Here is a 26,775-nt window from a genome sequence, read left to right as displayed (position 1 = left end):
TTTTTAATGTGTACTTAAGTTATTTGTTCCCAAAACAAGTACTGAGACTCAAGCTTTTGTAAGCATTTAAAACAAAAACAGTTACCATACCAAAGCACAGCATACAGTGTAAGTTTCAGCTGTAATTTCTCAGCTTTTCCTTTAAATAGAGCTAGATTATGGTGGACTGCACAGAACTCTTCCAGTCTCCTCCCCTGGCAGCACACGGATCACGGTGAAGGTACGCGGATGCGGAACAATCCCTGCTGCAGCTGCAGTCGGAAGAGTTTGCAGTTGGCGATCCGCAGCGCTGCGCAGCCCGTCCGCCGCAGGTCCGAGGGGAACAGCGGCTTAGTGCGCTGCCAGGTGCCCGTGCTTCTCTTAAATTCCCTAACATAGTCATAGTTTGTACCTGAATTAAGGGAAAAAGAGGTGAAATGCTTATAACTCACTGCAGCTGCCACCACGTTTAACCTCTAGTAAGGCAAATACGTGAATGAGAGCATGCACAGGAACACAAATCAGTGTCCGGATGGGTAGTGGAAATCATCGTCAAAAGGGAACTACTATGACATTTCTGATCTACCAAACCAAATTTGGAATTTTGTTTGCGTGTATTTTGGAGAAAGCCCTGCTACACACTCCTATATGTACACATGGCCACAAAAGTCTTCCAAATCTCTTTTACAGAGCGTGGCCAGATGCTGGCAGCTGAGAACTGAGTATGTTTGATAGCACACATCTGTCTGGTGAGAGCCAAGAGTCACTGCCATGTCCATATGAACCACTGGATGATGCTCCTAGAATGCAGAATTGCCTGTTTCCCACTGCAAAGATAGGAGTTACAACCTAAAGCACTAACAGGTCCTACATTTAGATAAAAGCAGTAACACACTCAGCCTTGATCTCTTGTGGTCTTCAAATTAATCAACCAAATCAACCCAATGCTCAAAGCACTGAACTTGTTACTGAAGAGGTCCAAAACCAACCTGTGGTGTTTCTGATGTCCAGCATAGTTCCCCTGACCCACAGTGACAGAACAGAGTCCCAACCTCTTATTCTTAAAATGTTCAGTCTCATCAGTGCCAAGTATTTAAAATATTGGAAGGAAATGAGCATAAAGAGGTTTTTAGTCCTGGTTCTGACCTGTATCGAGATCTCCAATCACATATATGCTGGCTCCGATGGGCACAGCTCCATACACAAAAGAAGAGCTAGTTGGGATACATAGGTTCTGGTCATTTAGATAAATCCACCTGTAAAAATAACAATTAAAAAAACAGGATTTGATTTTTAGTGGGCACATTTTAAAAAATAATCCAGAGTCTTTTTGCAGCTGTAATCATTGACTCAAAAGCAGAGTAGCAGGTATTAATTTGTTATGTAAAGAGAACATTGTATAGTTTGGGACAATCCTGGTTTCTCCCAGCCAGGAAAAGCAGCTAGTACTGCTGTATCCTGAAGTTGCTTAATTTCAGACTTGCTCCACTCATCTGTGTAATCTACCTATAATAAATTCTTCTTGCAGCCACCTGGTGTGACTTTCTGGAAAAGAGCAGGCATGTTAGAGAGCCAACAACAGCTATGCCAGTCAATCTTCCCTACTGAGAAAATTTTAGGCAGTTTTGTCTTAAAATTAGTCTTTAAATTGTCTTTAAAATAAACACATTTAAGCTTTAATGATCCACAGTAGGGGAAATAACAAATTGCTGTAGCAGAACCTTGTTATTAAGCAATGTCTCCCCCATATAATTCTTCAACTTCTTTAGTAGTGCTTTATTAGGGACAACAAATCCTTGCCTGCTATGAAGAATGCAGCACTTGGCAATGCTTAACTTCAAACAACCAATAGAAGACTGGAAATCAAAGTGATGATGGACTTTGGGAAAGAAATGTCCTTTATCTGGAATTGCCACAGATCTTCCCAATCACATATTAGGCTCATTTCAATCCCTTTCCAGCTCCTACAGTAGTATTATAATTCTGCTGTGTTCACTGTAAGCACAGGCTCATCTCAACACCACATCAGCCTGATCTTTCCACTGAGTGAAAAGTGGTTTTCCACATTGAAGCCTTTGGAAAGTTGGTAGGAATGTACTCCTCATCCACATGAGATGCTGGTTTATAAAGAGATCCAAGACTTATCAGCATTCTCTCTGTTGTTCTGAAATAAATTCCTATAAAATGCTGCTGCATCTTTGCAGATGCTGTCACAGCTACCATGTAGAGACCCTCAGATGTACAAGTCAAGGCCATTTTAGGGGACTGCTCCTACCCTTTTTATTAAATAATTTACAGAGAACATGAAGATCTGAGAAACCTTTGAAAATCATCCCATATATTTTCATGGCCATACCAGGTTAATTTGAAAGAAAAAGTAAGAAAATGCCCTCCCAGATACTGCTGATTTTGAAAATTCTACATCATCTGAACTCCTGATTCAGAAGTAAACCACTCTTCTGGCAGTGAAGGAGATGCTGCTCCATATCAATTATCTTAGAGATAGAAATCAATTTTTAAAGGGCAAATGAAAGGATTAGCTGTCCATTATTTTGTCTGTCCTGCAGACTGAAGGATTAACGTTCTGTGCAAAGCAAGGAAATGGTTTGCAGCTGTCACAGAGGACAGATGAACTAAGGAGAGAAAAGGAGAAGTTCTCTACACTGGATCAGACACTCTTACAGATCAAAACAACTTGCACCATATTTCATTAGCTTCCTTCCCTTACTGTAGGAGGAGGACACAGTATTTTCACTGCTTTTTAGCAGCAAGTGACCTAGAATTCTGAAAACTGAGTAAGTGGCAGAGAAATGCAGAAATAATTTTTTTTTAATTTATTTTTTTTCCAAAATTATTTTTTTTTTAAACTCTAACTATAGGATCAGGTTAAGGAAAGGAAAAAACTCAAATCAGGAGTTTATCTGCACTATATACTCCAGGTTTTGGAGTTTAAACAAAAAAAACTAAACCCACAAGGTGAGACCCAAGCATTTTCCTCCTGTGCATCACCAAAGGACAATATTCAACTATCTGTAGCTGCTTGTGAAAATTCATCCTCAGGCTTTCTTAACATGTATACTTTAAAAAACAGGCACTACTTTTCAGGAACACTCACAGCAGCTTTAGCAGTTGAAACTAGGAAGGAACAAAGACAGGAAGGGCAAGGGGTCACATTTCATCAGAATTTGACTAAGCTCCAGCTTAATGTGGGTTGTGCCTGCTGTTTGAACAGTATGGAAAAAACACCATGACCAAAAATTCACAATCTTCAGGAATCTGAAAACAGTCCTTGGAACAGAGCTCTTGCGTACTTCCCTGGGATGGCTCCACTCAAACCGAGTCCAAGAGGAGCAGGGGGAAGGCGAGTCCTGCTGCAACCACGGGCAGAAGTGATGGCTCTGAAACTGGAACAGGCTTCCACCCAATTTAAAAAAAGAAGGGAAGGAATCCTGATTTTTTTCAGCCTTAAAGTGAGTCAAACAAAATGATCCATCCACACTGCTGTAATTAACATGTGGGAGGGGGGTAACTCTATTTCCAAGTGGGAAGTAAATAAAGATGAGATACAGAACCAACATATTCTAGACACGTCACCTCAAGATCACCCCAGCTGAGAAAGGAAGCCTGGAAATTAATGAAAATCCATGTTCCTCTCATCTGACAGTGCTATCAGTCAGTGTTCTCATTGCATGTGCATAAGCACTTGCTTTTAATGAAATTCCTGCACACTGACTGGAAGAATGTTGCTAATTACACATACTATGTTACATGACTATTTAGTTCACTAGTTATATACTGCTGAAAGCTCTTCCTTATTTTTATGACGTTCCAGTAGCAAAAAGGAACACTGAAAAGGATATTTTACCAAAGTACTGCTTCTGAAAATTATCTCTCACTTTAATCCCCCTCAATACCTGCAAATTTTTGTAATCATTTTTTGAATCATGAAAAGAAGGAAGAAATCCTACCCTCTTACAGGCCACCAGGGAAAGGCAGCAGTGGCCCTACACCAGCAGATCTTGCAAAGAGTCCTAAAGTCAGTTTGGGCTCTATTAAATATTTCCAACCATCCCTGCTGAAAAGATCCAAGGGTTTACAGACATCATCCAATTCTCCACTCATCTATGTGGTGCAAAAGGTGTATTATAAATTATGAACTCTGATAGAAAGAAAGTCTGACCCATCAAGGTCTTGAGTATGTATTTAAGATTTCCTGCTTTTTATGGAGTAGACCAGCACTAGATCACTGAGTGAAGGATACCTTCACATTTCTATCTTCCATTTTCACATTCATTAAATCTGTTTTTAGCTTGATCGATATTTAAAAAAACAGGATACAATGCACACAAAGCTCAATCTACAGCCTTTGGAAAAAAAACCTACATCCTGCAAAAACCCTGCAGTCTGACATAGAGCTTTTTCTATCTTTGGGTTCACTTAAATCCACTCATGCACATGACTCTAAAGACAGGCTGACAAAACATTTATTAATTGAAAAATCTCAGTTACAGCAGCACTTCAAGTATGAGAATTATTTCCTACATTACCCTGTTCACATTTCATGTGGATGCTACTATTCTGTCTCACTTCATTTATTTTATTACTTGTTTATACAGCACAGCTTAACAGGAGTCTCAGTGTTTATTTTTTTGCTAGTGTGAAGATCTCAGCATATCCCCAGTCTTTGAAAAGTCTTCATCATGGTTAAGAATAACAATTTTGAAAGACTCTGCACTGTAAGTTATTTTAGAGTAAGTTACTGTCAAAGTAAACAACATTAAACAAGTCCAGTCCTTTAATCCAATTCAAGCCAGAATTATGGTAGCTTACATGAATTAATATGTTTATATACTGATGTGAGTACATCCTTAGACATTCACACAGGAGTAAAACCTGTAACTCAGACACTCAGACTCTGGGTGCCTGGGATGATGCTCGACCCTGTGCTCTGGCCACGAGGCCTGAGGGACTCATGGAAATTTGTGCAGGTGACACAGGCGTGCATGGCTGCACGTACACCATAACCAACACCATCCCACTGAACTCACACTCCAGAGAGTTCTCTCCATCCACAGAGAAAGTGAACACAATGGAGTTCTGCACTTAAAAACAGCTGGAAAAACCCACAGCTCACTACAAAGTATATAATATTGTCACGTATTAAAAAGTCACTGTGAATTTTGGTTTGAGACTGCCTAGAACTGATCTGTTACACAGATCTCTGAGGGTACCGAAACCTGGGATAACTGACAGACCCTGGAGCTGAGTGCTGGAACATAACACAGAGACACTGCACCCTCTTCTGGCTGCAGCACCCCTGGGCTGAGCTGGGGCCTTCCAAACCCCAGGAGCACCATGCCCAGGCAGCAGCTGCCACCATCCCAGCCTTCCCTGGTCCCTCACCTCCACAGGAACACCCACAACCTGTGCCCTGTCTGCAGGTTCATGCTGAGTTAAATTTCTAAGCTCAGACTGGGCAGTGGCAGAACAGAAAGGCAAAGTCTGATATCTTGGCTTGATATGTGCCTCCTCTATCAGCTCCATCAGTCACCTCTGCTGCCTCCCCTGCCCCGTGCCAGCACAGCCCTTGCACCGCACACCCAGCGCTCAGAGCAACTGGGGCAGCTGCAGTTTTACCACTGGAACCCTGAAAGGCCTCGGGGATGCCACCAAGCAGACACAAATCCACGCCACTGTGGCAGGTGTGGGTGCTGCAGTCAGCAGGTGGCACCACGGACTCACCTGCAGCACCCAGGCTGGGCCCTCCCAGCTCCCCAAACTCCACTTTGTGGAAGCTCAACCTGCATCAACCAGCAAAACAGGTTTGCAGCCACCACTGAGGAATCATGAGCTACAACCTTCTGAAGAACAGAATCAGGCTGGAAATACTTCAAGTAAATCAGCTGAAAATAGCAAGTAGGAGAGAGGGGAGCACTTCTTTCCACAGTTCTTTCCTTTCCAAAGACCTCTTGCAAAACATTAATAAACCTCTATCATTTCCCCAGCCTCCAGAAGGCCAGCAAATGCTAAGGGAGAGAGCATCAGCAGCAACAGCCCCTCTGATCTGTCTGCTTCCTCTAACCAATTTAAAGGATGTTTTTCTTCAGCTTCATTTGATTATAGCTAGTTTAGGCATCACTTTGAACAACAGAGAAGACCTCTTCATACAGAAATTAAAGTCTCTTTACAACCATATCTTGCAAGAAAATTATATAATGAATTTACACCCACTGTTCTATTTTTGTGTCCTTTTATACAGGTCACTGCCATAAATCAGTCTTGATCTTCTAACAAAGACATGCTAATCTCCTTCACTTGTCAACAAGCCTTGAAACATCTGACCACAAAGTCTTTTTAAAATTTAATTTATGAAAGAAGAATAATCCAATTTACAGTAATATGCAAGAAGAAAGTCACTGGAAGAACCAAGTTTGTCAGTTATGACTGGAGAATAAGGTGACTAAACAAAAAATTCAGTGTAAGGTAATATTTTGAATGGTTACCACATATAGTAAGGTGGATTCCACTACCAGAGCCAAGAGATAACAAATGAAGTAATAAGAAGCAAATTCAAAACAAACAGAAGGAGATGAGCCATGCAGTGTGGTGAGGTGGCTCTGGGATGTATAGCATCCATAGTGTCATTCCTATGGCAAAAGCCTACATAGGTGCCATCAGCTCTAAATGCTTGGAATGGAAATACATAACATTTCTTATCTCTGGCTTAGAAATTCCCTAAACTGCAAATCTTTGGAGAGAGGATTGGATCATAAAGAAATATCCCTTTCCACACATACATTCTTCCATAGGAATCATCTAGGTTGAAAAAGACCTGTAATGAGCACTCAACAGGGAGCTGTGGGCACTGCAGGGGTGGGCAGCAGTACCCTGCACTTGGGGAAATTGCAGAGTGCAGGGGAAGAACCACAAACACCCTGTGTAACCAAGGTGCTTCTCCTGTCCAGGGGCACTCAAGACCCACATGGTGGCTCCAGGGCTTTAGGCTTAGCATGTTAGAAGGAAAAGTGGAGTGGATGGGCCTTCAGAAATGGCCATACCATGTCACAAAGTGAAATGAGCAACAGGTACATGACACAGACCTCATGTGCTTTGGAGTGCAGGAAAAAGGGGTGAGGGAACAGGCAGATGACTGGATGGCAAATTATCTTCTAGAGCTGCAGCCAGTTACCTTTTAAACTCATCATGATAAAACTCCGATTTGCACGTCACCATCTCACTGGCTTGGCTGTCATCACGACTCCTGACCCCACCAAATACATAAAGCTCAGAGGCAACTCCACAGGCCACTGCCCCAAATCTGAAAATCCAAATGAGGAACAAATATTAATGCAATGAATCAAAACCCTTTTGCATACCCATCTGAACTTTCTTCATATTTTTCTCATTTATTTATACACATTTATTTATACACATATACAGATACCTTAAATATCCAACAAGATGAGTAATGGATATTAATTGTAAGCACCTAATTCAGATCATAAAAGAAAAAAAACAGTAAAATATTTCTGTCTAAAAATATTGTGAAGTTCCAATTGAACTACAGTTTCTAGTTTTCATTTTTTCATCAGGGAACTATTGCTTGTATGTTTCTACAAAATTTGTATTTATTGCTTGGATGCTTGTCTTTATTCAGCCACACGTTAACTACAGGCTACCATGACTCAGAAAGACCTGGTGAGATTCACAGCCCATCTTCACAGATTCACCAGCAAAAGGATACTTTCCTCCCATCAGAGCACTGGAAAAGCAACCTAGTCCCACCCCCTTCCATTTTGCCTCACCTCCTCTCTTTGAGAGGACAGATTGCTGTCCACTGCTGAGTCCTGGGGTCATAACACTCCACAGATTCAAAGAGTTTTCCATAGGAGCCTCCACCCATTGCATAGATTTTCTTCTTCATAGCTGCATAGCAGCCAATCTTATGGAAAAAAAAGAAAAATATATCTAAAATGACACACAAATGCATAGTATTGAGAGCTCAAAGTTGTCTATACACACACACAGACCCATTTGGGTTGCCTGTACCACGTGTCAAACAATGCAAGACACAAAAATGCTCAGCCACAGTTTTGTTTTGGTGTATAAAGAGAGAAGCTGCTCACTCTCATTTCATTTTGAGACTATTTGCTACAGCTTCCACTTGAAGCAAAAGATTAAAATACATATTTTTATTTATATACATACATATATTTGCATTAACTGTTTAACAAGAAGCAACACAATGATATAGGATGTAGTTTTTACCTTTCTAACCATGGTCAAGTCTGGCTGCTTGGTCCAGGTCCGGCTATAAATATCATAGCTCTCCATAGAGATCAGCTCCCTTTCACCATCCTCACCTCCCAGAATATACAGAATCCCATCAATCTCTACCACACCAAAATTATGTCGTGCCTAAGGAACATCAATAAAGTCAACACTGAAAAACATAACTGCCACTGTAAATAAATTAATACAATCTTATTTTTCAGAGTATCTGTCTGCAAAGTGCTATTGGTATTATGCCTGGCTTTTGTTTTGTTTTGGGTTTTTTTAATGGTAAAGTCCTAAACACCAGCATAATATTATTAATTTAATCAACTAAACAAAACAAAGGGTATCAAAAGAAAAAAAAAAAAAAAGAAGCAGAGCAGCAGAAGCCAAAGAGACCACACAGAAATCAGAGAACAGAGCTTGGCAATATTTCAGTTCCCATAGTGGTGGTCTCCACAATGAGGCTGTTGCTTTCAGGTCTCTATAGCAGCAAAGCCTGGACCCATTCTCTGTGCAAAGGCAGCTCTTCTATTCTGTATGTATGAGCCCAGCTATGCCTCAGTCTCACAGCAAACACATCACAAGCAGGAAACTTAATGCATCATAACTAAAATTGTAGCCAAATTTACATGCCTTTGTCAACCAGAGATTGCAAAGAGGAAAATCCTGTGGTAAATAACTTCTTAATAAACACCTTGTGCTGACTTACAAAGATAAAAACACAGGTGTATTAAGGATATATGTTTACAAATAACAAACTGTTATTTTTTGATGGAATGTAATTATGAAGAAGGAAGCATTAACTCAAACCAAACCTAAATATGTCTGTGCAAGCCAAGTTCTGTATGTTGGCCAGTCCTGTGTCCATCTTTTCTGCACAGTCCGATCCCTTTGTCCATCTCAGAGGTCTCTTGTTTTAGAAGGCCAGTATACGCAGAACATTAAGTATACTATAGGACTGATTCATTATGAAATTCCTGAAATTTTGTAGTTCATCTTACAGTTAGCTCTTCACCAATTGTTTAGATTTTCCAGATCCAGCAGTCAGCATCAGACCACAAGAACAACAGGATATAAACAGAAGTCAGTCTGTAGCATGATTTTGAATGTGTAAGATGCAAGCGACTGGAGATTCAGAATAAAATTTTGCAGAAGAAAAGGAACATTTTGCCAAAGTAAAAACTTAAATCCCAACAGTTAGATAGAGATCTTGCCTCATGCATTGGTGGTAAGGAACTCCATGAATTGGTGTCTGGATCATATTTCTCTCCAGAGCTTAGCGTTCCCTTGTTTTCATCCTGACCACCAAGCACAAATAAAAATCCTTCTGTAAAACAAAATGGAACATGATCTTAAGAACAGGACTCTCAAGAAGAGCACTCACATCTGCACACTGAGCAAAACTATGACTGGCAAGTTGTATTCTGGAATTCACTAAGAGATCCAGACCAGTCACAGGTCAGACTCTGAACTGGAGAAGGTAAAGCACAGTTACATCTGACTCAAGTCTACCCCTGCAGATACCTTTCAACATATTCAGTGATGCAGCAGCTAGAATTTACTTAACACATGAAATACTCCTGGAGAGACATATGTAGCAGATTCCCACAAAAAGTTGCAGGAATAGTGATTTTAAGACACTCAGATGACAGGGATTTTCACAGAATCAAGTACAGTTTTGGGCAGACAAAGGGGAAGCATGAAATAACCCCAGTGCAGTCAGTCTTAAAGAAAATACATTATTATCATTATTATTATTATTATTATAAGCTGTATGTCAGATTTTGAGGCACTGGTAAGTTTTCATAACATTGACTTTACAAAGACAAAGTTCCCCTTTACCTGCTGACAATACTCCATGATTGATCCTTGGAATACTCATAGGAGCAAGTTCAATCCAGAGCTGTCTATTGGGATCATAAAGAGGACACATACACCGCATCACTGAGGTTGGTTTCCGTGATCTGAACACAGGGTGGGGAGGGAACAAGCAGAAACAGAAAGACAAAGACAGAGTTTTACGAGTTCACTGTTAACACCTCATGTCCAAAGCTTGCTCATTCTTGTTTTCAAGATCTATATTCATCATGTGGCATTTCCCTGGTAAGCAGAAGACCCCCAAACCAAATGTGTAAATTGAGTTTGTACAGACTTGGAGACATGAAAAGCTGATTCACTTCATTCCTACTGTATCTGCCTGTAACCTTTTTTATGAAGTTTGAACAAGCTAAGAACCGATAGAGAGTATTAGTAATGTCTGAGTAAAGTGATTCACAAACTGACATGCAAAATGTTATCTGAGTGGTTTACTGCACTTCTATAAAAGAGCTAACATCTAAATGCTAGCTTTATTTAAACAGGACAGAACCCTCCCTTCTGCTGCAGGGGGTACTCAAGAAAAGAAAGGTATTATTATGTAGAATGGGAATTTTCACCTTATCTCAGATGCACCAATAATGACTTTTGTTTTAGGAACCACATCTATTATAAACAAAACAGTTTGAAGCACACATTCATTACTTCTAAGTTTTGTTATAGATGATTGTCAGAGCATCAGAAATGATTCTGTGTTTAAGTCTATTCAGTTTAAAAAAAACCACAGCGAACACTTACTGAACAAACAACCCTACTCTAAGTTTATTACACATTGAATGTCAGAAACAAAATAACTATTTATTACTGAATCATCCCCAAAGGTATTTTAGGTGTGTCTGACCAACCTAAAACAAACTGAAATGCTAGAGTAATAAGCAATAGTTGCACATATTCTGCACTCTGTGTTTTTGGAGTGCTGTGAGCGCCGGCACTGGGGCCAGCTGTGGTGCCACCGCACACTTACACTCTCTCTTCCCCCCCAACAGTCACGATGCACTCGGAGTAGCCTCGGGGCTTGAAGGAGGCCAGCATGGCCTCTCCCTGCTGCGGGGGTGTCAGGGGGATGTTGTTGCACTCCTTGACGATCTCGCGGACCAGCGGCTCGCTCATCATCTGCTCGCGCAGGTAGGCAGCGTCCAGGCCCGACACCCACACTGCCGACATGACATCCTTCATGTGGACCTGGGGAGGCAGCAGGGACACAAAATCACCCCCAGCACCGAGGCACCAGGACATGCAGATGCTTCTGTGTTTAGCAAATACTCAAGAGATTTTGATACTGGCAAGCAATAAACTATACAACACAGTGTTAGTAAGAAAATGCATCAAAGTCCTGCAAGTTTCTCTATAAATGAGCTATTTTTGCTTTCCCACCAAGATTATAACATCAAATACCAAAATGGTGCTTTTTTTCTTAATGCTTATTAAATAATAAAGGCAGCAGATGATATATCATCAGCACACCCTTTTACTGCAATGCCATGGTCTGCATTTCAAGCAAAATTCAATAAATTCTATAAGATTAGTTCTGAAAGAAACAGATCTATTTGAAATAGATTAATATAGTTCTATCTAATAGTTCCCACTGATTAGAATGAGGGCTCCGATTTGCGCCATGTTCAAAATACAAACATTTGGATGTCCTGACCTTTCTGGATTCTGAATCATGAGAAATCCACCTAATCACCGCTTCAAAGACGTATCTTTCGTTTCCAACATTGAGCTTTTCCATCGACAGCACTTCTTTCAGTTTTTGAGGAGTAAGTTCCAAGAATTCCTCTGTGCTGCTGACATCTCGAAAGTGAGTTTCCAGATACTCTGAGGCAAGGTAGTGAACATGATGCAAACAATAGTGCAGTGCAAAGTCCCGAATACCAATACAGTTCTCAGCAGCTATGCAACCTTCTAAAAACTCACAGCAGAGAGTTTTTAAGTCTGTAAGCAGCAGGAGATCAGCTGCCTGTACCACATCTTGGATAGTTTCTTCATTTAGCCTGATCTGCAAGAATTAATTTAGAAGTTATAGCTACTATCACTCATTTGTTCCATGACATGCCTGCATTCATTACACTCATTCTCAGAGGCTGAAAAATGGAGTATTAATGCCAGTGTAAAAATTAGGAGAAACTGATATGATTGCTAACCATTTATTAATTATCACAGGGTTGAAAAGGCATTTGCTTGACAGAAGGTGTGAAGCAGAAATTTTGGGAAGTTCCTGAAGTAACCAAGCATAAAATTGGTCATCTCATCCAGGAACCTAAAATGAATTTTGCTGTAATAAATAAATACTTTTTTTAAATACATGCAGGAATGAATTTCAAGCCAAATCTGCCTTTTCTTTTTCTGCTGAATGCTAAACTCGTTCAGCAATCTCAGTCTGGTTCCAAACAAACAGGACACACCAACTTTAATGGCTGCTAAGGCTCCTGGCAGGCAGATCTGAGAAGAGGCCAGAGAGGTGGGCACGAGGGGAAGAAAGGGAGGGAGGGTGCCTGGTGCTCTGTAATGCTCAGTGATGGGGTCTGCACCTCTGTGGCTACCAAAGCAGTCCTCTGCCACCACTGACAAACACTGCCTGTTTTAAAGCAGGTAGCAACTAATTTTAACACAAGAATTTGACACTGACTCTAAATTTTAAAGTCCTCCCCTGCTGCACAAGAAGAGCAGAGACAACTCCTGCAGAACCTACTGCCTCTACTTCATATGCACAGTCCCACTCTGCAGAAGTTTTACCACAAAGCTTTAAACATCTTTCAGGATAGGAGTGTTAAAACTCAAGTTATTTAACCAAATAGTCCAAGTGAGGTTTAGGGGTTTTTTTTTAATACCATACCTGCCCACTGAAGATGTAATCTAGTATCTCTTTCATGATATCAACAGATATCCCTTCGAGTTCAATCTTGTACGTTGACCCATCATCCTTTGGAGGATTGTAATTCAATTTTGTTCTAAGAGAAGAGGAAAGAAAAAGAGGAAAGTTCAAAATCCAGGCATTGCCTGCTGTCAGTTTCTGAAGAATCTGACGTCTCAGAATATGGATCTCTCGAGCCACAACAGAGATGTTAAAACCTTTAAATGTGCCTTGAATTACCACGTAGGTATGGCCTCTGATACTGCTCATCACATCTCCAAACTGAACAAATCTGTCAGACTTGCAAACTACCCAGGCCATCAAAGAGCCAAAGTATTTTTTATCCCAGCTCATTCATCACAAGCATTCAAAAACTTCGCTCAGACCTTGCAACAGAACAGAAGCCCTGCTGACAGATGAAACACAAGAATTTGCTTTGATAAAGGTGGAAAAAAACCCAAAGCAAAACAAAACCAAACCTTTTTTTACCAAGGAAAAAATAATTAGAGTTAGCAGATGTGATCAGAATATTCACTGGCAGCACAAACATTTGGATTGCATTACCATTTTGTGTAGTTTATGATGTTATCAGCCTAATGCTGTGCCTGGCTGTAACCAAGCCATGCACTCACAGTTGCAGGAAACAGCCCATGTGCTGCTCAGCAGAGCTTTAAATATTCATCTACATCAGTGGACACTTCACTTACAAGCCATTTCTTTAAACATACCAAGAGCACTGTGATGTGTCTGTGAATAGAATGGTGGGAGCTAGGGGAAAAGGTGAGGAAGTAATAATAGCACAGCAGACACTTTGCTTTCCACCAGCTGTCAGTGCAAACAGTTCTTTCAGGAGAGACAACCTGAAGTGTTCAAAAGGGAGCAGCATCCAGCAGTCTGGTGCAAACAGCCACAAGAGCTAATAAAAGATATTTTTAAACATATTTTTCCACATTTTGGTCAATGAAGAATACATTATATAAAGACAAGAAAGTTTGTTTCACTACATCTGAGTATATATAGTGACATACATCTATACCACAGCACACTAAAATAAAAGCTTTCAAACTTTTTAACATTCATTTGAATATATCCTTAGATAGAATCAGTTTCTTAATGTGAAAAGCTGTGGCTTTGCTAAGCTGAAAGTGCCCAGCCTCCTGCTATCCACACTCATGCTAAGCAAATACATAAATAGGTCTCAGCTAAGGGCAGATTCTGCCTCACTTACTCATATTGGAATAAATTAGTTTCTTACAAAGTAAGCTGTAACTCACATCAAATAAAACCTAAGTCTGTAAGGAGCTATTTTTAAGTGTGAATAAGGGCAGTAATTTTAGCCCTTCAGCTCATCGTACTTGTGGTTCTGTCTTCACATCCCCTTTCTGCTCTGCAGAACACCCGGAGGTAGCGGTGCACCAGGGCTGGGGCTGCTTCCCCCTGTCTGTACAGCACCTGGCACAACTTACAATACAAATAACAACAACAACCTGGCGTGGATTAGGAAATTGTTTATTTCCTAACACTTGGAAGGAGATTAGGAAAATTATGTGACTCCCATTAAAGCTCATGCTGCAATAGCAGGCACTGATTTACAGCTTGTCAGCTGAAAACTGTCCCAAATATACATTTCCAGCAGAACATACAACATGTACCTCAACCCCACTATCCTTGCCCATATGCAATGTGCATTTTTCGTGTCTACATGCTCCAAACAAGCCACAGAGCATATACACACAGAGCAACGTGCCTTTTCACTTCTAACAGAGCAAAGGCTTCTTTACACACATTTTCCAATCTATCCAAACTACCCCCATTTACACTTGAGTTCTGGGATTCTTGGTTTGTAGTAAAAGGCACTTCTTGATTCCTAGGATGAAACTGTGTTTTCTTTTAACTGAACATAAAATGTATCAAGGTTCACGGTGTCCGGCTTCCTTCAGCAGAAAAGACAGACTGGATCTCACAGAAGTCAGGTACCACAGCAGTATCTCCTCAGAACCCAGGGTGTCCAACTCAGTGTGGGGCTTAAAACAGGTCCAAGGCATACAATAAGCTTGTTGATGCCAGCATTAATGGGGAGATTAGGGAAAGGACTCGTGCTATTTATCATTAACTTTCATCTCAGCATCACCTGTACACACCCAAGCTAAATCACCTTATTGCGTGGACTTTACACTGGCGCCTCCTGGTAACAAGAAAGTGTTGTTCAGGGCTTTTGGGTCCTATCAGGGTAGATGTTCTAATTACTGTGTACTTTTTCAGGCATCAACAGTTCATAAGCTGAAAAGAAATGACCTAGGCCCTAATGCAAGGCCAAAACATAAAGCAGAAAAAATAACCTTGAGAACAAATCAAATTACTTCAAAGTTAAAGACACTAGTATCCAAGCAAACATTCACCTCATGAAAACACTCCCTAGATCCCAGATCAAGTTTTGTTCCTATCATCTGTCATGGGAAGCAATAGTGATACATCTGTCACATGATTTTAATTTGTTGGTTAATAAAATACAAGGTTATTTATTTCAGTACAAGTACTTCTGAGCTATGCCAAGAGAGCCATTCCCAAAGGCAGCTGGAGGTACTCCTTGTCACTCACATCAAAACTGCAGGACAGCTACTGGCTGTTGGGAAGAGGGGAGGAAAAATATGATGCAAGGACATATTATAACCAGGTTTGGAGCTGGAAAAGTTTAAGAAAAAAAAATCATAAGTCCAAATGGAAAGAAAGCTGAAGGAGGAGAGAAAAGTAGGAGGTGTACAAGCAGAGGGCGAGGAGGCGCATCTCCTCTTGCATCACCCAGCACCAGCTGTGACCTGCACCCACACCTCCCTCACCAGCAAGTGAGGCCTGGGCATCCCTGTCATAACACACAGAAACAGAACAAGAAAGTTTCCAAACACGTTTGTTCCCAGTTCAGAAAGACAATGGGCAGCTCATGGCGAAACACTTAACCCTTGCCCTCTATCAAATTAAACTTTAGAAAATAAGTTACCAGCGACGCTCAAGCAGAGGCTTTCCAATCTGTCAGCATCCCAGAAGGAGGATGCCTTCTTTCTGCCACACTTCTCCTCAGGGTGATTTATTCAGCCTGTGATTTGTGTGGCTGAGAGCTGGAAGTGGCAACCGGCAACCCAAGGTGCAGAGATGCGCCAGCTGCAGCACAGCTGCTTCCAACACAGGCATGTGGCAGCTTCCTACTGCAGACATTTCTAATTGCTTTAAAAGCACTCCAAGCTGTCAAACCACAGCAGAAAAGGCTGCCTCAGTCTTAATTCAGATGGAAGACCAGAACATCAAGATCTAGAAGGAAATAACCCTCCCAGCCAGGAGTTGGGAGCAGAGCACAGCCAAGACGGAGCTGGAGGAAATGAAACAAGGCAACTTCATCCTGTTTTCTCAAGTAATTTAATTTTGAGCAACTTGACTCCATACATGCTTTAAAACAATAATTTCCATTTTTTAATTAAGACCATGATTGTAAGTTAAAGTTGCTTCCAGTAACATAAACTGTTCTATAAATGCTCAACATCCACCCCAACATCTTGTGTCTCGTCAAGAAAACTGCTGGCATACACAACACCTTGGGCCAGTGGCATGAGAACAAATGGGTTGATGTTGTGTTTTGATGTTGTCTGTGTGACAAATTTAGAATCTGCTGTTCCACATCACTTAAGGAATACAATCCTAATGAGTCATCTGAAATGCTCTACATGAGGCAGAATGAGGATAAAAATTCCAGTACCTCCTCTGCATATGTAAGCAGTATAGGCAAGGTGAATCCTCAAAATGAAAACACCTCAAGAACTGATGCTGATACTGCTAGGAACAACAATTTACATCTAATGAAATTTAAAAAAAAAATTAAAAAAAAATAAAAAAATTAAAAAAAATCCAAGGAAAAAGCAAACCAACAGGCAAATTAAGAGTGTCCACAGTTCTTGTTAAAATTAGGATGGAACTTCCAACTTACTGTAACTTTGAAAGAGCAAAACAAATCAAAATACAACCAATACTTCTGAACACACAGTCAATCCCTGTGAAAGCACTGTTGTGGGATAGTTAAGATTTTTAAGTAGCAGGTTCTAGGAAAAAACTATGGGTCTGAAAACTTGGTTTTCTTACATTTTACAGTTGAAAGTTTACAGGAGAGGAATAATCACTTTTAAAAAACTCAACTAGACAAAACAACAAACAAAATGAAAATTCAAATTAGGAACGTGGCCACCACCGACACCACTTGCTTTCCTGAGTCAGACATAATTTTGTGGGAATATTTTAATCTTTGAAATCTCTGCCTTATCTGTAAACTATTAAGAAAAGACAACTGATGTGTTTTTACTATGGCCACATAAGTTATACAGAGAACAAGAGCACAACTCTTGGAAAGCTTTAATCCTTAGAGTGCAGGTATATTGGAACCTGAACAAGAAAACACCTGTCTGCAAAGACTGTGCCTATGAGAATGCTCCAGACCACATTCACCACAAGTAGACTGTTGATATTTACAGTGAACAGCCATCAAAAAATCTGACAGACAAAAAATCATCATAAAAACAGACAGAAGCTTTGGGTTTGATGCTTTGCAACACAAAACTTTTACCTGCTCTCACGTCACCGCGGTGCAAATGCAGTTTGCTGACCTACTTACACTGCAGGGTGCCAGGAACCAGACTGCAGGAGACAAGAGGGAGACACTTGTCTCTTGGAAAGGAGCTGTCTTCCCAAATTAATGATTTTGCTCCAGATTAGCCATTAAGGGCTGGTCTACACATGCTCTGCCAGTATTGCCACACTAGCAAACTTTAATACTCAGGTAGCAAAGCTGTCCTTCGAAACCAGAGGGCAATAAAATTGGGGTTTGATGATTTATCCTTTACCTGCACCAGTGTTTTGGCCTTCTCCAGAGAGCATCAGCATTTTAAAATGAAGCTGGACCTCCAACAAATGGTTCCAGCAAAGACATGCACCAAACCTAAAACATGTTCACAAGGATGACTCAGTCCCAAAAATGACAAGTGAGTACTTGGAGATTTTGCATCTCTAAGGAGAAAACAAAAAAAAAATCTGTTTTGATGCAAACATAAGGTCAATTTAGTCTCCTGGTCAGGGCTTCCTCATGTAGGTTTGAGTCTTTCAAGTATAAGTTTTCCACGGTAAATCTAATTAAGTCCTACTTAGGACTGGCCATTTTAATGGTCAAGTTTTTCATTTGTCTGCCTTTATCCTTGCAACATTTTCTCCCATAAAGGCTGGTCTTTCTATGTGCAAAAAAAACCCCTTAATAATCACATTATTAAACAGGTCAGACATAAAAACATGATGCAGCAGTTCACTCCACCCACTGCCATCCTCCAAAAAGATATTTTACAACCAAATCAGAAGGTTTCCTTTCAGGTCGCACCCTGGCCTTTAGCACCACACATAAAAGCCAGTCTTCACCACACCCTGCAAAGGGTGCCAGCTCTCAGAGGATTTTGGCTGTGCCTCTCCTATGTTTCTCTCCTTAAGATTATCTGTAACTCCAACTTCAGATCTCAAGGTAAGGGAGTCCATTTAACAGCTCAGCACAAAAACCTGCAGAAGTTGCTGTGTTTGCTTTAAGAGAAACAAAAACTGTGACATATAACTTAATTTTTTGAACTATTGAAAAGTTAGAGTCAGGCAAAAATGTGGCTTCCCCCCTTTCCATAAGAAAGGGAACAAGGCAATTCCTTCAACACCAGCACAGGGGACAGGTACAGGGCTCATGGGCTTTGCTCAAGGAAGAGCTTGTTTACCATGAAAATCTGAAATTATCCTGATTACACTGAGCTCATCTAGAGCTAGATTGTAATCTAAATTGGAAATCTACCTTCAACCAGAGTGTCTTGCCTGAACATGTGAGTTAGCCCTAAGTAGACAGAACACACACTCAACAAACTGCCAAGGATGGACCCTGGGAGCTCTCAGCAGCACCTGATGTTTCATTTCACCTTGGGTTTCTTTAGCCAGCACGGAAAACAACCAAGCAACTGCACCAGCTGAGCTTGCAAACAAGTCAAACACAAGCAATGGAGACAAGCTGCTGGGTACCTGTGGTTCATGCACCCTGCACATGGCACGAAGCACAGCTCGGGCTCTCCTGTGATGTGGTAGAGCAGACCTGGTTCAGCAGTCGCTGTTCCATCTGTGATGGACCTTCCTGTGATAGAATCACCTGGCACTGGGTTTAGAAAGGTGCTCTGGGTTCTGTTTTTTTCTGCTCCACTTGACATTTGGGTCCACTCACTGAACTGACGACTCCCAGCAGTGTCACACTTTTTAGCTAGCAGTTTGGAACTAGGACTTCCTCAGAAAAGAAGGGAAGATGTTTTTGAAATAGAATTTTAAGCCAAGAAATGAAGAGTGTCTTACTTGAAATATGTCTTCTTTCAAATTAACTCTACTTTTAAACTCGTTAAAAATGCTTTTTTAGAAGAAACAAGTATAGTGCCATACCCATGCTGCCAAATTTGCTGTTAAATATATTTATGAAATGCAATGCTGTGTAGCATGTGTCTAATAACCCAAATATTCCTGTAACTTACTAATATTATTATTATTTAACAAACACCAATAGAGCTGATGGGAAAATTTGGATTAACCAGGTTTTTATACCTCACTTATTCTCACAACCCATGGGAGGAATAAGCAACAGAGTCGGAGAAAGATTTTCATAATTGCTGGTAAGTACAAAGTTAAATGGACAAAATTTTAAGTGCACAAGTAGTATTGTGGAACAGCTGGAAGATGTGTGGAATCCAACTGAGGGAAGCATCAGAATTCTGGATATGCCCAGAGCTGGAAAACACAGATCAGCAAGACTTTCACAGAAAGCAATGCCATGGCCAAGAGGAAAAAGGAACCAGGAACATGGATTTCATCAGCACAGGAGCCTCCAACACAGAGCACTCCCCATGTCCATAAACAAGAGCTGCACCAGGCAGCCCACATCATCCAGGGGATGTAAACCAATGTGCCTGAGGACATAAACCAGCCACTAACCACATGGTATTAAGGACATACTTCCTTGACAGGGACAAGGATTTTCAGAGCTGTGCATAAGCAGTGATTTATTTTGGGGTTTTGGATGTATTCAGCCATGGCAAAGATAAAATATGAGAGGCAAAGACAGGAGTGGAGACTCTCCTGTGCATGGGTAGCACTACTTTGGTACTCAGTACCAGCACAGAGAGAAACTTCTGTACAATACTCAGAGTCCGAACAGAGTGAGGTAACAAATCCCTTCAAACCATTCATTACCACTCATATTTGTCAGTCCACACCAGGAAAAAGTTCCTTTAGTAACTGCAGCTCAGACTAACCCAAACAAAACAGGTTCAAAGAATTAAAAAAAAAACACTACCAAAAAAACCAAAACACAAGTCAAGCATTTCAGACTCATCAGCTCCAGACACATCCGCAACTTCAGAGCAGCCCTGTTCCAGCCACAAAACACATTCTAAATCAAGAAAAAAAAAAAGTTCTTTTAATAATAAAAGTTTTGCCAAACAAGGCAATTAACACAAGTGTAAAGGGAACCTACAGAGTATAAATTACCCAGACATCCCAAGCAGCCCCATCCTGCCACACCTTCCATCCCAGCTCGCCTCTTACGTCAGGCATGCAGATGAGCTGCACGTCTCCAGATACAAAGAAAGGACAAGAAATTTCATCTCTAGTTTTCCTGGGTAAACAAGATGCTCTGATTCCCAGTTCTCCCTTTGCCTGACATGTAGCAGCAGCCCAACTGTATTTTTTTACTATTTTGGGCTGGGTAAGAGCCTTATGGCTTCTTCCCTTCAGGCAATCTCTAGGGGCTTGTTGGAGCAGGAATATAATTAACAACTCCCCATTCAAGCCTGGGTATAGTGGCTTCTAAATCCCTTTTTAAACCATAAACTTTTAACATACCTTTATCACTGTTGCCCCTCAACTGCTTATCCAAACATAACATGCATGTAGGCACTTCTGATTGTGCCAGGCAGAGAGTTTTTGGCCAAGGCAACTATTTTGATTCATTGCCTCTCAAAGTCACAGAGACTTTACAACTCAGCTACCATTAAAACATAATAGGTAGCATTTCAATTTAATGTTTTGAAAAATCAAAACCAAAACAAAACTATGCCCAACTTAAAAAAACAAAGTCTGAAAGCAAATTCTGGCCTGATCTGTTCCTGACTTCCTACTGCCAGGGCAGCCTCCAAAGCTCCCAGGAGACTGCCAGAAACAAACTTCTCAAAAGAAACCTTGAAGACAACAATGGCTTTAGAGCTCTCCTTGACAGTGCAGTTACCACAACACTGCCCTGCACACCCAGTGAAGAGGGAAAAAGCCCTGGCACCAGTACAGCATGATTTGGCTAAAGCAGAACTTGGGAGCATGGGGTTCTGACAACCAAACAGCTCCCAGCTCCAGCTGCCATGTGTTCCTGACTTCAATAGTCATCCCAAACTGAAGAAAAGTTTTAAAACACTATAAAAGATATCTATAAATGTCAGTAAAAACCAAATAGGTACCAGGAAATAAGCAGCAGAAGCTCCTGGCTCCTACTTGACCTTGTTCTACAATATTCATTGTCCAACAGGTGTAACAAGAAGTGCCCAGTTGCACCTCCAGGGTGCAGGAGGAACATCCCATCCCACCTCCCACACCAGCACTCGTGGATGCTCCCAGACACACACAAGGATGCAGTCTCAGCAGGCTCCCCTCGTGCCAACTGCAAATGCTCCAAGTGCCAGCACACAGAGGAAGGGGCAGGAGGTCAGAAACGGGGGGCACATCCCCCAAAATTTCCATGGAAATCTATTTCAGCATTGGCCGTGGCAGGGTCTTACAAGGTCTGCAGTGTTTTAGGGATGTCAGAAGGTTGAACAGGTCAAGTGAGAAGATGCAAATGCTGTCAGGTTATTTCTGACCAGAACACATTTACAAGCAGTACAGCTATTTATAAGTACATAAAAATAATATGAACTTAACCTTACATTTACATTCTTTCTTAGTTATATTTTGCTCATCTGAAAAAAAGATTTAAGTATGATTACTGGTCCATTACTGAGTTTGAAAAGCCTTGGGGAACAGTATAGAACACACAGGCATCTGTAATCTGCTCACGCAGATGCGTGAAAATCAAAGACAAAACTTGCTGAGGTGACAAAAATGTCTTAATTCAATTTGTAATGCAGCAGCACAAGCTCTGTGTAACATTAAATTTGTGTAAGAATGTGGGTTTAAATATCCTCTTTGTTCAGGTAGCTCCCACATGCTCCCTGTGATCCAGGCACGCAGACAGTAAGTGAACAAAATAGAAAGAGTTGCAAGTTTCAGCTGGCCAGGAACGACTCATGCCAGACAGTGACAGATCTGTTCAGATGGGAACATCTGCTGCTACTGCTGAGGATACCAGGAATGCTTGGACCAAATCTGTCCTATAAAAGGTTGGCAGATTGATGCCACAACTCAGGCCAAACTTACTAGTGCAAGCATGGTTTGTTCGGGTTTGCTCTTACACCACTGTCATTTACACCAGGCTCTCAAACTAAATAAATTAAACCAGGGCAATGGATCTACACTAAGGCAATTGCCAGGACAAAGAGTGCTACCAAAAAAAAGTGCAGGTTTATGGCTGATTTGTTACAGAAGAGAAAGCCAAGAGCTAACCTGGCTTGAATATAACTGCTCTGGGATGCACAGCAACATCACCTTGAGCCAAACCACGCTTTGTCCTGTGGCGGTTTCCTCCTGAGGAAGCCTCCTTTTCTCAGGCTCAGGAACATACCACAAGATGTTAGAGATATGCAGGGAGACTCCTGTGCTTTGTAAATGGCAGGATTTGCTCCAGGGGCACACAGAGGGATTAGATAAACCTGTACATATATGGGAATTCTGTAGGAATTCACACAACCACCCCAGATCTCACTGCCCTGAGAGAGCTACAAAACCATTTGGCATTAAGCAGTTGAGCCAAGACCTCAAGGATCAGACTACCAGAAAAATTATACTTCTTACTGGTCCCACTGTAAAATTTGAAAATGAAAATGGCCATTTTTATTTTTCTGTATTTGCAGAAGGCACCCTATGGGTCAGACAGGCAGGTGGGACCCATGACACCAATAACACTTCCAATATGTTTTTGTGCCCTTCATGCCTTTTTTCCTCTCCCCACCGAAGCTGCTATCTTTGAGCTGCATGGGTAATCCAGTTGCCAAATAACTAGTGGGAAAACACATCACTGTAATTTACAAGTGTCCTACTCATAACCAGTCAGCCAAACAGCTTCCATGCAAAACTAAAAAACAGGTAACGCTCCTCTCTCTGTGGCTGCACAAATCCTTCAGCACACACAGACTCTGCTCACACCCAACCACCCCCTCACAAAGTTCATGCCTACTTATTTTCCTACTCACACCCTAAACTAGGCATTCATGCAAACCCTACAGTTTCTGAACTCGCCCACCAACTTGCCCACAGCCACAGCACATAATGACACAGCCAGACACTGAAAACACCACATCAACTCATACTTCCACTGCTTCACTTCAAGTTTTATTCCAAGTTTTACTTCTGAAATTACTTAATGGATTTTTCCGAGCTTTATATTGGAATTTTTCAAATGAGAACAATCTGAATCAATTGGCATTTGGAAACTGTAACAGCCTGTGGTACCAAAGCTTTGGAATCAGCTACCCTTAAAATACAGAGGCAGAAAATTCTTGTGTCTCCTGCAATAACTGTTTACATAGAGGCCTAAACTGATTTGCTTTTAAAAACCAGCACTCAAAATAAATGGGACTTGCACAGACTAGATATGAGGTGGAGATTAATTTAATCTCCAAAAAGAGCCACTGAAACATTACCCTTGGCTGAAAACACAATGCTCCAACACTGGCAACATACCTCACCAATTCTACCCAATGTGAAGACCAGCTGGACTAAGAGAGAGATCCTGGAGTGATAAAAAGAAGAAAGACAGGCAGCAAGTGACAATTAGGCTCTGCAAAGTTAGGTAATACAAGTGTGTTTCCTAATGTGCCATATAAGAATTAGGTATACGTATTTTTGGTTCTTTACATCTTGAAAGCCTGAGGAGAAGACATGAGTAAGCTTAACAAAAAAAAAAAAAAAACAACCCCACACTTAATCATATTTATATATTAATGCATGTAACCTACTTTCACACATAGTTAATGAGTTCCTTCATGAGATTTGAACCTGAACAATTCTGAGTTTAAAAAAACCACAACTCTAATGACTACAAGTTTTGTTGCTAATGTAGTTGTGTCTGGAGCTCTTATTCCTCACACACTCAATTAACCCATGTTTCCCCAGTATGTTTTTCAGAGATTAACAAAATGCAAAATTTAAAATGAAATTCTGTGGAAAGGGACTTCTCCATAAGATAATCTACAGTATCTTTTAGTTAAGCATTTTTTTTCACAGAAAAAAAATTGACATTTTCTGTAAACTCATCCTGCTGTAACCGTTGAGCAGCAGTTTTTCCAAGGACATGACCTCTTACCACCTACAGCAATTCTTCTGAAACTCAATGTCAGGCATATGGTCATCTAAAATATGATGGCAAATGACCTAAAAAGCATTCAGGCATTTTGAAGAGTATGAATCAATGGCTCATTTCTATTTCATATCTTTGATTTCTTTCACCACAGTCTTCCAAACCTGCTTCTCAAGACAAGTAGCAACAAAAAATTATTAGTAGTACATAGGCTCCACCATGTCCTGTTTGCAAATTCTTGATTTTCCTTCTCAGTGCATTTTATTTCATATCTCAGTTCTGCTAGCTCAATCACTGCAGAGAACTGTTTACTTAAGTCTGTCCATGATCACTGCTATTTAAAAGTTATTTACCAGCTTCATATTCTATTTATTTTTAGTTTATTTTTGTACTTGAGAATGTTGAAGTTGTACAACAACAGTTACCCAAAGTACCATATTGCCTAAAAGCAGATGATGTGACACTGCAGAAGGATGCATTTTTCTGACTGTAGCATAAAGAATCCCTATCCTCACCTAGCAAAAAATGCAAATTTTATGACAACTTCACAGGAAGCAGCAGCTGGAAGAAATGTCCAAACAGTACAAAAAGTCTGCTACTGGATTTATGCTAATCTTGTGTTTAAATGGTACTGAAGGTCTGCCCCTACTTTACACATGAAGACAAAACAAGTGCCTTTATTACCTGCAAATGAGTGGACTTAAAAACCCTTTGAAATTAACCACTTGTACGTTTTGTTTACCCTCTCTGGCATGCAGATATGTACCATAACATCTCACGGAGGGTATATTATTTTCACCTGATGTCACTGGACTTGTCAGCATTGAGTGTGATGGGGTCAAACTGGTGTCAGCAGGATTTCCATGACCTGGGTTTCCCTGCACACACAGCCCAGGAGCAGCTGCTTCCCAGGCACCTCGGAAACCATGACTGTGCTAATGCAGCTCGTCCTCCCCAGCACTCGCTGTCAAGTGGCACAGTTCTGACTGCACATGCTGGTGACACCCCTGCCAAGAGCTGCCAGCGATCCTGGCACAGCCAGGCTTTGTGCCTCTGGCAATTTCCAAGTGATGTTCTTGGATGGGAGGGGGGGTGTGCACAAGTGATGGGGAGACAAACCTGTATTTTTATTTCTTAATTTAGAAGCCAATGTACTTCAGAACCCATGACCACCACCTGGAGCCCTGTCTTTCTAAAAGGCATTAAGGAGAAAAAAAATGATGCTGAAGTGCTGACTCGGTGCGGCCGAGGGACACACACAGCCCAGCAGCACCTCACAATGCCCCTGGGATGCTGCCCCTCGGCCGGACACCTCCCTCACCATCCTCACAGCTCATCCTTTCGAGGTTACTTGTTCACATCAGGCTCTTGGCAGCAATAAAGTTGTTTGAGGGGGGATTTTTTCCCCTGGTGGGTGGCAGCCCCTCAGAGCTGGAAAAAGCAGCGGTGTGATGCCGAGAACACGACGGCTCCTGCAGAGGGGCCGGGCGGCACCGGCCGGAGGCAGGGAAGGAGGGAAGGAGGGAAGGAGAGGAGGGAAGGAGGGAAGGAGGGAAGGAGGGAAGGAGGGAAGGAGGGAAGGAGGGAAGGAGGGAAGGAGGGAAGGAGGTGGCCCAGCAGCTGCTCCCACAGGATCACAGAGTAGCTGGTGTTGGAAGGGACCCCCGGAGATCACCCGTTCCTGCTCCTCTGCCAAGGCAGGGTCACCTGGAGCAGGCGACACAGGATCGCGTCCAGCTGAGGTTTGAATGGCTCTGGAGAGGGACACTCCACACCCTCCCTGAGCGCTCGGGCCAGCTCCGGGCCGAGGCGCACCCAGGGTCCGCAGACTTCCCCGCCGGCCTTCCCTGACTCCTTCGTCCTCACACGCCGCGGATCCCGCTCCTTACATAACCCGGGCCCCGCTCCCCGGAGCGCGGCCCCTCCGAGCGGCCCCCGGGGGCCGCGGGCCCGGCCGTACCTGATGTAGGGGCTGGCGGCCGCCAGGATGTTCTTCTGCACCGGGATCTCCTCGCCCTCCAGCACCAGGTGCGCGTCGCAGAACCGCGTCTCCTCCCTGAAGGAGCTGAGCGCTCGCAGCAGCCGCGCCGGGTGCTGCGGGTCCGACACGGCGCTCGGGCCCGACATGGTGCTGCTGCCGCCGCCGAGCCGGGCCGGGCCGGGCCGGCTCAGTCCCTGCCCTCACACCATGGCTGAGCGCCCGCCCGCCGCTGACATCATCTCCCGGCATCATCTCCCCGCGCCGCCCCGCGGGGGC

At 42.0% G+C, this 26,775-nt stretch overlaps 1 protein-coding gene across 1 annotated transcript; it reads right to left on the bottom strand.

The window, feature by feature from the left end:
• GAN (gigaxonin) lies at nt 1-26,775 on the bottom strand. The gene is made up of 11 exons (XM_023934927.2): nt 26,479-26,775; nt 12,968-13,082; nt 11,780-12,130; nt 11,096-11,313; nt 10,099-10,220; nt 9,471-9,583; nt 8,248-8,397; nt 7,785-7,921; nt 7,169-7,297; nt 1,126-1,235; nt 1-391 (listed from the first exon to the last, which is right to left on the bottom strand). The coding sequence occupies exons 1-11, from the start codon at nt 26,643-26,645 to the stop codon at nt 210-212; spliced, it is 1,794 nt and encodes a 597-aa protein (XP_023790695.2). The 5' UTR covers nt 26,646-26,775; the 3' UTR covers nt 1-209.

Source organism: Cyanistes caeruleus, chromosome 12 (assembly GCF_971803275.1).
Source record: "Cyanistes caeruleus chromosome 12, bCyaCae1.hap1.1, whole genome shotgun sequence".
NCBI classification, from domain to species: Eukaryota; Metazoa; Chordata; class Aves; order Passeriformes; family Paridae; genus Cyanistes; species Cyanistes caeruleus.
The sequence above is the reverse complement of the archived record's forward strand: the minus strand, read 5'-3'. Positions and strand labels throughout refer to the sequence as shown.

What these genes read in the sequence shown, in the direction of transcription:
- GAN (XM_023934927.2), bottom strand. Translation starts at nt 26,645, where the DNA reads ATGTCGGGCCCGAGCGCCGTGTCGGACCCGCAGCACCCGGCGCGGCTG. An exon ending in ATGATTCAGAATCCAGAAAG is followed by an intron (nt 11,314 to 11,779) that starts GTCAGGACATCC and finishes CTGCCTCCCCAG; the next exon opens with GTCCACATGAAGGATGTCAT. An exon ending in TGTCCTCTCAAAGAGAGGAG is followed by an intron (nt 7,298 to 7,784) that starts GTGAGGCAAAAT and finishes TTGGATTTTCAG; the next exon opens with ATTTGGGGCAGTGGCCTGTG.